Below are 11,133 nucleotides of genomic sequence, written 5' to 3'. Positions count from 1 at the left end.
TGCTGGCAGCCAATCAGATAGCTTGTAAGTTCAAGAGGCTTTTGTGGCAAAATGGTTTTGTAAGTGGCCTAGTTGCCATTGGGTTTGTGGCAGGTTAAGCTTAGAGGAACATACATAACTAAGTCTTACCTCTGCCAAGTAGGATCTTTGCTTAGAATGACTGGGTTTCCCACCACAACGAGCAAGGCTTTGGCTCTGGTCATGGCCACATTAAACCTCTGTGGGCAACAGAAGGGTTTTACTACAGGATGGCATCATTTCTCTAATCTAAGTCCAAACAGATGGTCAGAAACCTGTTTTTGACCTCTACTGCTCTCATTATGAGCTTCTGTGATAAACTTTTCAACTTTTATTCTTGTAGCTAAAACAACTGGTATCCGATTCCACAAATGCCAACACAGTAGCTCTTGGTCAGACTATATATAGGCCTACTTATAATCAAAAGTTTGGGGTCAGTATGAGTTTTGCTTAACAAAATATATTAGTTTATTCAGCAAGTCTGGATTAAATTGATTAAAAGTGACAGTAATATTAAATCTATTCTTCAAAGAATCCTGAAAAAAAAAAATGTCTCACAGATTCCAACAAAAATATTAAGCAGAACAACTATTTTCAACACTGATAATAATACAAAGAAATGTTTCTTGAGCAGCAAAACATCATATTATTAGGATCATGTGACACTGAAGGCTGGAGTAATGATGCTGAAAAATTCCAATTTGCTTCACAGGAATAAATTACGTTAAAATATATTCAAATAGAAAACATCTATTTTAAATTGTAATAATATTTCACAATTTTACTGTTTTCTGTATTTTTGATCAAATAAATACAGCCTTGATGAGCATAAAAAACATACAAATCTAACCAAACCCCAAACTTTTGAACAGCAGTGCATATACACTTGATTTACTGCATGTGTAACTATAGACCTTCTCATTTGAGAGGAAGCCAATGTTGAAGTCTTGGTCCATCTTGACGTAGTTGACGCTACTACGGACGGTAGAAACTATGATGACTCTTCTCTCTTGACCCTGAAACTCTTCCACTGACCCCACCTACATGAACCAAACAATGAAAAGCACAACTGACTCATAAAAGAGCTCAGAGAGGGAATATTGGGAGAAAAAGAAATGAATAACTACATAAAAATCGCAGGCAAACCTTGATCTCTTTCCATTTGTTCAACTCTGCCACAGTGTTCAGAGCTTTCCGAATTTTTTCCACTTAAATGAATAAAAAAAAAATATTTGGGTTTTTATCAATTTTTTTTTTACCTTTTCTTTTTGGATAAAATGGCTATTAAAGTGTTTAATCTACATTGAAAATTCTACATTTTATTCATTACTTATTATAAGCAAATTTTACAAAAAGTCTTGCCTGTTTCCTGTAAGGAGTGATAATGCCAATGTCATTAGCGCTGAGTTTTGGCAGGCCCTTCTTGCCCTGCGTTTGCATGAGCTTGTTGAGGTAGCTAACGATGACCTCGATCTCAGTCACGTTGAAGAATGAAGGACTGTTGGCCTCCCTGTCATCTTTCCCCATCACTCCATGGAACATGACAGGAAATCCCTGTTCATTACAGAAACAAGAAAAGTGCTTTATTCATTCGTTGTATTCCTCCTTCCACCTCCCTGACACATACTTTGACACACATATAAAGCACAGAAACATACTACACTCTTACAAATACAGGTTCTTTATTGGCATCTATGGTTCCATGAAAAACATCCATGGAACCTTTCAAGGTTCTTAATAATGGAAAAAGGTTTTTTAGATTATTAAAATGTTCTTGGGGATCCAAAAATGGTTCTTCTATGGCATCACTGTGAAACCCATCCTTTTAAAACCTTTATTTTTTATAGAAATACCAGATCTAGATTTAGCCATTTTATAGTTTGTTCAGTATATTTTGGGAAGACTGATTCTGTTTGAACATTTGGTTGTCTACAAAAACAGCATCTTTGTCAGACAAAAAACCCAGTTTGGTACCTTCTTAGGGAGATGCTCCCAGCAGCAGAAGGCCTCCCGCTCCATCTGGTTCGCAAACACCTGCAGCTCGTTCTCATAGAAGAGCTCATTAGGGATCTTGAGGATGGCGGGATGAGACCTGGGATGGGATAAGAAGAACTTGACAATAAGTGATCCATCAACAACACTTTTGACATTAAAAACTGATGGGAGAAATGATTAATACCTGTAGTTGCGCAGAAGTTTGGTGACGAAGCGGGTGTCATATCCAGAATGACCATCCTGGCTCTTCTGATAGAGAGCGTTCTGTGTCATCAGCCTCTCCAGGAGGGACTGACCTGTTTCATAAAAATATATTTTAGGACTGAACTCCAGCTGAGTTTAAGAAGAAGAAATAAATGTCAAATATAACGGAAGTCATGAGACATCTTTGAGTACCCAGTCCGTGCAGCTGTGCCAGTGGAGATCTCAGGATGGGGCCCAACTGCTGGGGATCTCCGGCCAAAACCAGCTGGCCCTTCACAGGATCGAGCAAACCTTGGGCAGAGAGAGAAAGTGCAATGTAGAAATGAACAATCTGTTCTTCTAATTCAAGTTCTCATTCTCCTCTTTTACCCGCGATCCCGATGATACACTCAGACTCCACGGCTTGTCCGGCCTCATCTATGAAAATGTGTGTGAAGTGACCCTTAGGAACACCTCCTGATACGAGCCTGAAGAACACACAAATAGATATTCACTTTTAGCCGGCAGAGCAGAACATCCCAGCTAGCACAAAGTAAGCTGACAGGGAATATGACAGGACAATTATGGTACTGTGCACAACCAGAATGGCCCGAGTTTCAGGTTCTTTATTACTGTTACGAATGATCGTGCTGTACCTTCCAGCAGTGACCAGAGTAACAACGATAACACTGCGCTTCATCAGATCATCTCTAGATGGGAGTTGGAAGCTGTTGTGATCCTTATTCCAGTTACTGTGTTTCTATAGGGAACAGATATTTGAGTGTATTTACGTGACATAATCATTTTCAAATATTTCAATAAAGTAAAATAGTAAATCTATTTAAATAAATAAATGTGAGTGAATATATATATATATATATATATATATATATATATATATATATATATATATAATATATATATATATATATATATATATATATATATATATTGTATTTTATATTTCACGTAGAAAGAAAAAAAACATATATTAAGCGTGCGGAATAACATAAGTGGACTTTGAACAATTAATTGCCGCTTTGAACAATTACGTAATTGTGGTATTCATAATTGTAATCGTGATTAGAAATTCAATAAATTGTGCAGCCCTAGTGACCCATAATACATACTTCAAAAAATACAATTAAGATGGTAATATGTCATACTGGACACACCCCATGTATATGTCTTACCAGCAGTTTCTGCGGTAAAGTGCATGGGTCTCTACTGGGTGCACAGAGTCGGTAGAGGCGATGGGCGTCCACATATCCTAATAACCTCTCACACAGGAGGTCACAGGCACTATTTGAGGGAGCACAGGCTAGGATATGGGTTGTGGCCTCAGATTTATTCACCTGATGCAGCAAACAAACAAACATAATGTCATGTGTCACATGGCTGTTAAAGGCTGCAATAAACACATGAATGAAGTAGTCTTTATGATTGTCTTTACCTGCTTAATGGCTTCCACCACTGTTACAGTTTTGCCTGTGCCAGGGGGTCCAAAGATCAGGTAAGGTGCTGGTTTGGATGTGCCCGACAGGATATGCTGCACTGCCGCCTTCTGCTCAGGGTTGTTCTCTAAATCTTTGTTGAACATGCTGTAGGATAAAACACAGTAATGTTTGATAAAAACAAACAGAGTGAGGACCAAAACTCTTGAGTCCAATATTTTTCTTCTTATTTTACACAGGGAAACATATAGCTCAGGTTACTCTATCTCTGTGTTCCTGTCATCTTGATGTAATCTGTGAGTGTGTGTGTGTGTGTGTGTGTGTGTGTGCATGCAGACCTGAGGTGTGGTAGTGCAGTGTGTCCAGTGCCCTTATCAGAGGGGAATAACACATCTCCCAGTCCATGCTGGCAAGCGAGCTCCACCGCCCTATGCTGAAGCCTTATGGGGAAGCGGTTGATGTTGAACTCCACATTGAACTTCATATTGTTGACAAACTTCTGGAGAAGCCTACAAACACAGAACCAAAAAAGTTAGTATATGTTCTTAAAGAATGCAGTCTGAATTAAGACTATTCGTTTGAAATAAAATAACAATTAAATACTGTATATGTTTTTGAAAAAGCCTGCATGTATCTGATTACCAATACAGCAAAACAACGTATTGTTATAATGTTACGAATTTTTTATTTATTTATATATATATATATATATATATATATACTTATATATATATATATATATATATATATATTCTTCTGTGTCACATGATCCTTCAGAAATCATTCTAATATACTGATCTAAAATACTCAAGAAACATTTCTTATTAATATCAATGTTGAAAACAGTTGTTCTGCTTAACGTTTTTGTGGAAACCGTGATTCTTTAATGAATAGAATGTTAAGAACAGTGTTTATTTGAAATAGAATTATTCTGTAACATTATAAAAGTCTTTAATGACACTTTTGATCAATTTAATGCATCTTTTCTGAATAAAAGTATTAATTTCTAATACACTTTTGTTTTTACCCCTATTTTTCATGAGCTAAACTCAAAGATCTAAGACTTTTTCTATGTACACAAAAGGCCTATTTCTCTCAAATACTGTTTACAAACCTGTCTAAATCTGTGTTAGTGAGCACTTCTCCTTTGCCGGGATAATCCATCCACCTCACAGGTGTGGCATATCAAGATGCTGATTAGACAGCATGATTATTGCACAGGTGTGTCTTAGGCTGGCCACAATAAAAGGCCACTCTAAAAGGTGCAGTTTTATCACACAGCACAATGCCACAGATGTCGCAAGTTTTGAGGGAGCGTGCAATTGGCATGCTGCCTGCAGGAATGTCCACCAGAGGTGTTGCCCGTGAATTGAATGTTCATTTCTCTACCATAAGCCATCTCCAGAGGCGTTTCAGAGAATTTGGCAGTACGTACATCCAACCGGCCTCACAACCGCAGACCACATGTAACCACACCAGCATCTTCACCTCCAAGATCGTCTGAGACCAGCCACCTGGACAGCTGCTGCAACAATCGGTTTACATAACCAAAAAATTTCTGCACAAACTGTCAGAAACCGTCTCAGGGAAGCTCATCTGCATGCTCGTCGTCCTCATCGGGGTCTCGACCTGACTGCAGTTCGTCATCGTAACCAACTTGAGTGGGCAAATGCTCACATTCGATGTCGTCTGGCACTTTGGAGAGGTGTTCTCTTCACGGATGAATCCTGCTTTTCACTGTACAGGGCAGATGGCAGACAGCGTGTATGGAGTCGTATGGGTGAGCAGTTTGCTGATGTCAGCGTTGTGGATCGAGTGGCACATGGTAGCGGTGGGGTTATGGTATGGGCAGGCGTATGTTATGGACAACGAACACAGGTGCATTTTATTGATGCTATTTTGAATGCACAGAGATACCGTGACGAGATCCTAAGGCTCATTGTTGTGCAATTTAACCACGACTATCACCTCATGTTGCAGCATGATAATGCACGGCCCCATGATGCAAGGATCTGTACACAATTCCTGGAAGCTGAAAACATCCCAGTTCTCACATGACCAGTATACTCACCGGACATGTAACCCATTGAGCATGTTTGGGATGCTCTGGATTGGCGGATACGACAGCGTGTTCCAGTTCCTGCCAATATACAGCAACTTCGCACACAGCCATTGAAGAGGAGTGGACCAACATTCCACAGGCCACAATCAACAACCTGATCAGCTCTATGCGAAGGAGATGTGTTGCACTGCATGAGGCAAATGGTGGTCACACCAGATACTGACTGGTTTTCTGACCCCCCCCCCCACCCCAGGACCCCCCAATACAGTAAAACTGCACATTTTAGAGTGGCCTTTTATTGTGGCCAGCCTAAGGCACACCTGTGCAATAATCATGCTGTCTAATCAGCATCTTGATATGCCACACCTGTGAGGTGGATGGATTATCCCGGCAAAGGAGAAGTGCTCACTAACACAGATTTAGACAGGTTTGTGAACAAAATTTGAGAGAAATAGGCCTTTTGTGTGCATAGAAAAAGTCTTAGATCTTTGAGTTCAGCTCATGAAAAATGGGGGCAAAAACAAAAGTATATATATATATATATATATATATGTATATGTATATGTATATGTATATGTATATATATGTATATGTATATGTATATGTATATGTATATGTATATGTATATATATATATATGTATATGTATATATATATATATATATGTATGTGTGTATGTATATATGTGTATATGTATGTACATATCAGCATTACACAATAAATTCAAGCTTAAATGTTAACAAAAACAATAAAGAAAACAATCAAATATATATATATATATATGTGTGTGTGTGTGTGTGTATATGTGTTGTATGTGTATATGTATGTATGTGTGTATGAAATAATGTGTGTATGTGTGTGTATGTATGTGTATATATATATATATATATATACATATATATATATATATATATACATATACACACACACACACACACACACACACACACACACACACACACACACACACACACACACACAGTGGTGTATTTATAAAATTAGGTAATCAGTACAAAAACATGTTACAATTCATGAAAGCTATGTATGATGTTCTCACTGTTTGAAATATTCTTACTTTTTGGAGAAGCCGAGTTTAACTCTGTCAAGTTCTACACTATGGACATAGCCTTCATAGACAGTGATGGGCTGGCTCCTGTCCTCTGACAAACAGACATTCAGTTTATCTCCTCGTAGTACGGACGGTCTGTTTTCTGCCACCCCTGGGACCTGAGTTAAAAACAGAGACAAAGTAATCAGTCCTAAAATTGTGACTGACATCATGATATCTGTAGCAACATCTGGCATGAATAAGAGCACATCTGGTGTTTGATAATTGTGCTTCTCACTCACTTTGAGAATGAGCAACTTTTTGTTTGATTTGTCGAGGGTCATGGTCTTGCCGTAGAGATCGTACTTCTTGATGTCCACCTCCATCTGAATCTCTTCCAGGTGTAGGAGGAGGTGAAAACGCTCCTTGTAGTTCTTCATGCATAGCTGAGTGTCCAGCACTCGCCTGAGAACATACAGACGTCAGTGACCAATGCACACTCAGAGAGAGCTGTATAACTAACTTTAACACTTCAACACAATTTCTTTGCTCTTTTGCTCGCTTGCCTCACTCTGGGAAGTTGCTGTCTTACTGGAGCTGAAAGGCGCTCGAAGTCCTCCATCTTGTGTTTGGCCAACTCTTTCAAGTAGGCTGGGTACTGATATGGATTCAACTTGACCATAATGCTCAGAACATGTGTGATGAAACTATTAAAAATACAGCGGGAAGAAAAGTGATTCAACAATATTGGACATGATTGATTGATAGATAGATGGATGGATAGATGGATGGATAGATGGATGGATAGATAGATAGATAGATAGATAGATAGATAGATAGATAGATCGATCTAACCTCTCAGGTGGTACTCCTTCTTCCAGAATCCTGTTCTCCGGTCGGAGTCGTCTGTTCTGTTTGGGGTTATATGGACTCTCCGGGCCCAGTGTCTCAGCTAGCCCAGACTGAACCACTGCCTCCACTTCCCGGACTATACAGAAGGGCTTAGCGGTACCTGGAGGATCTGCCTCTGGGCAGAACTCCAAGTACATGGTGGCTGGAAAGTGTCCTTGATGGTGGATTTTGTAATGCACTTCAACAACATAACTCTCACCTAGCAGAGAAACATCAGTTTTATGTTTTTGTGAGCGTCTTATTTCATTTGTTCATCTATCTATCTATCTATTAAATGAGAGTCTCAGTATTTTTCTCACCTGGACAGAGGAGAAGAGGAGAAACGCGGTTCACTCTCCTCTCATCTACGAGGGTGAAGCAGCGCATCTTGTGCAGAGCTGTGTAGTATGTGAAGTACACGCATCTCTCGCCACGGTTTACGATGTGAAACTTCACCACAAACAGCTTCCCCTGCTCCCTGATGATGAACGTAACCTTCCCTTTGGTGGCCTTGGGGACAGAGGTTATTTCAACGCCTCCTTTGTCTTTGATGAGGTCAGCTCTAAAAGAGAGACACACGGGACATTAAATGTGCCACTGAGAAGGGAAGCCTGTTTAGCAATTTAGTTTTTCCTAGTTGGACACAAACAGGCAGAACTGTATCTCTGATGGTCACCGTTTCTTTCTGAGTTTGTTGAGGATTTCTGAAGCGAGCTTTCTCTTCGGGGTCAGGACAGGTTTAGGGGAAGAGGATCCTGGGGCCGATGTGCTGGTGCTCTGCTGTGTGAAGGACTTCCACTGATCGCAGTAGTACACACGCACCTGTCAGAGGACCAGAATAATGAGGAGGAGGAGAGATAAGAAAATGTTACACGATTTTTCTTCATTGCGTAACATTCAAAATGAAATGGCATCATGCATTAGTTAATCAGTGTGTCACGTTTATGAGTACACTCAAAACTTACAGAAATGAACCAAAGACACGAAAAGGCTCTTTAAGTTCACACTTTGATCTAACCTTAGGTTTCCACTGAAATATAACTTTTCCATTCCTTATAGTGGCTTTATTGCAACATACTAAGGCTCTGATCACATTGGAAAATGAGGGCTCTTTGCTTCCGTCCCTGAAAAGCAAACAATCACATGCAACTAAGTTCAACCTGGAAAAACAAGGCTATTGCATCAATGTAGAAAGAGACTGAACCAGGACAGTGATATGATATCACACACAAACAATCATACATATAAATGGCACACTGTTTCATTACATGCTTTTCCGATGCAAAGACAAAATAAAGTAAAACTTGACATGAGTGAATCCTGTAAAACCAGACACTGAGCAGGTGACTCTGAGTCACAGTTGCAAACCTTATGAACTCAAAGTTGTAAATATCCCGAAGCTCGTTTCTGTCTGTTTTCGAGATCCTCTGCCCCAGAAACTCCAGGAAGTCAAGCCCCACTTCGTACGATGTTTTGAGAGAAGGCATCGTGCTGCTGTTCATATGTCAGTAGTTTATGTTTTGGATGGTCTCTGGATCAGGCGATTCCGGAATCGAAACTTGACACAGTACGCAGGGGACGCAGTATAACGGTGACTAAGCAAGGGAACGTCTATAAATGATCGCATTGGGTATTAAACGAAGGAGCCCTGACATGTTCTTCACTATTTATATAAATTACTGGACTGCTCGAATGCTGAATCAATCCATAAACGGCTTAAATATAAAAATTAGTAAAGTATTGCGTGCATTGAGCAGTTAACGGTTAACAAATTTCATAATGATAAACACAATTTAGCGACACTCTCTAAATCAGTTGCGTTACGTAAGATCCATAGAGGAGCGGCACTTTTCATGGATACAGAATTATCTGGATGGGGTTATTTAATTCAAAACTCAATGAGGATTGGTAAATCTGTGACCTGTAAACTGGGCATTTCTAATTCTATTCTATATAAAATCTGAGAAACTTGAACATTCCAGTAGTTTTTAGTGTATGCATAAGGAATTCATAATGGAAATTTAGGCATTAAATATGAACAGTTAAAGCAATGTAAATAGTAGTATTACAAACACGTACAAATTAAATAAATCTAAATAAATACTTATACAGAGGCTTTTAAAAATAATTTGTATTGAGAGCAACGAACGATAATATACATGTACAATAGGAATTCAAGAGCTTAAACAGGAGGTAAAATAAAATAAACAAGAAAAAAATCTTCTACAGGTTATACACATACATAAAATGACTTTGAAACATGAATGACAACTTTTTGACCAATTTTGATTCAGTAAAGGTTTATAACTTAATCAGCTGTCATTCATGTTTCACAGACATTTGTATCAAAATGTATTGATTCATTGTTTTGATTCAAAATATTATAAAAAACATTTTATGCGTAGGATCAGTGAGAAAACAATTTTTTTTTATTATTAAAGCGTATGTGGCACACAGAGTGCAACAGACGAACTTCAATATCTAAATATAACGTTAACTACGTAAATATGTAATTTTGAGTTCTTTTGTTTTCCCGTCATGCAGTTTGACAGGGCAGGTCAACAAGATCCAAGACTTCGAACAACAAATAACAGACTACCAAAAAGTATAAGATAATCGATTAACGATTCATTCATTACCCATTTCCCCTTCTCTGTTATTGGGATGTGTACAACTTATATATTGTCATAAACATGTGATAAATGCTATTACGCGCATTGGATGTTGTAGAGTTTACAAAATCCGCGATGAAGAGCGTGCTAAGGAAGCTAGCAAGCTAACTGAAACTCGATCTAATCGATGATCGCACTCCTCGTAGACGCTAGACCGTGCAGATGGTGACTGAGATTTGAGATTAATATTATTAATACTTAACTACTGTATGTAGAAAATCTGTTACATTAGATAATATTTGCGTTTCCACATCATCAGTGGAAGTAGTATTGAGTTTACTGAATATTAGAGGCTTGGACTGGTGCATCTAAATCAGGAAAAAAACACTTAATCAAGATTAAAAACTTAATTTTGACAACATTATAAAATATTTTCGTATATATTTGCGTCCATGCACTTTTAATAATTTGTCGCATAACTTAGTCTCTCATGACAGTTAATTTTCATATAAAACTTAAGATCAGTTTTCTTTTGTTGCTCTGTATTTGTTTCTAATAGTAGTATCCTGCATGTAAATGGCCACACTTCATTTGTCGTTTTAGATTCATGTAATGAGTTTAAGGGGAAGTGTTTTCTTTGCTCTAAAACGGGCGCAACCTCAGCTCTGGTTTTGTTTGTATTCTCAGCTGAGTGTCGGTGACCCAGCCCTCTTTCTGCATGCTCGCACATGCGAGCGGCTCTTCCTGTCTCACGCCCCCACCCTCTGCTACCGAGCCACTGCCAGTCACGGGCTGTTCTAATGTGCGGATTGCCCCTCCGCCTCTGCAAAGTCGAAACAGTCGTGTTGAGGCCAGTTGAAGGAGGAAAGAA

At 38.8% G+C, this 11,133-nt stretch overlaps 1 protein-coding gene across 1 annotated transcript in view; it reads right to left on the bottom strand.

Moving 5' to 3' along the window:
- Positions 1 to 9,233, bottom strand: part of LOC109060879 (putative helicase mov-10-B.1) — a 10,195-nt gene extending 962 nt beyond the window's left edge. Inside the window, exons 1-20 of the mRNA XM_042758852.1 lie at positions 9,019 to 9,233; positions 8,669 to 8,774; positions 8,327 to 8,472; positions 7,971 to 8,212; positions 7,615 to 7,870; positions 7,326 to 7,466; positions 7,062 to 7,224; positions 6,787 to 6,938; positions 3,989 to 4,159; positions 3,650 to 3,797; positions 3,390 to 3,551; positions 2,853 to 2,956; positions 2,587 to 2,684; positions 2,410 to 2,508; positions 2,198 to 2,309; positions 1,993 to 2,110; positions 1,381 to 1,572; positions 1,165 to 1,227; positions 933 to 1,058; positions 130 to 218 (exon numbers count right to left, since the gene is read on the bottom strand). Of these exons, the coding sequence (XP_042614786.1) occupies positions 130 to 218; positions 933 to 1,058; positions 1,165 to 1,227; positions 1,381 to 1,572; positions 1,993 to 2,110; positions 2,198 to 2,309; positions 2,410 to 2,508; positions 2,587 to 2,684; positions 2,853 to 2,956; positions 3,390 to 3,551; positions 3,650 to 3,797; positions 3,989 to 4,159; positions 6,787 to 6,938; positions 7,062 to 7,224; positions 7,326 to 7,466; positions 7,615 to 7,870; positions 7,971 to 8,212; positions 8,327 to 8,472; positions 8,669 to 8,774; positions 9,019 to 9,152 (2,822 nt within the window). The 5' untranslated portion in view covers positions 9,153 to 9,233. The remainder of the gene's footprint in view (positions 1 to 129; positions 219 to 932; positions 1,059 to 1,164; positions 1,228 to 1,380; positions 1,573 to 1,992; positions 2,111 to 2,197; positions 2,310 to 2,409; positions 2,509 to 2,586; positions 2,685 to 2,852; positions 2,957 to 3,389; positions 3,552 to 3,649; positions 3,798 to 3,988; positions 4,160 to 6,786; positions 6,939 to 7,061; positions 7,225 to 7,325; positions 7,467 to 7,614; positions 7,871 to 7,970; positions 8,213 to 8,326; positions 8,473 to 8,668; positions 8,775 to 9,018) is intronic.
- Positions 9,234 to 11,133: the final 1,900 nt, after the last annotated feature.

The sequence above is a fragment of the Cyprinus carpio genome, chromosome A6 (genome assembly GCF_018340385.1).
Source record: "Cyprinus carpio isolate SPL01 chromosome A6, ASM1834038v1, whole genome shotgun sequence".
Lineage (NCBI taxonomy): Eukaryota > Metazoa > Chordata > Actinopteri > Cypriniformes > Cyprinidae > Cyprinus > Cyprinus carpio.
The sequence above is the reverse complement of the archived record's forward strand: the minus strand, read 5'-3'. Positions and strand labels throughout refer to the sequence as shown.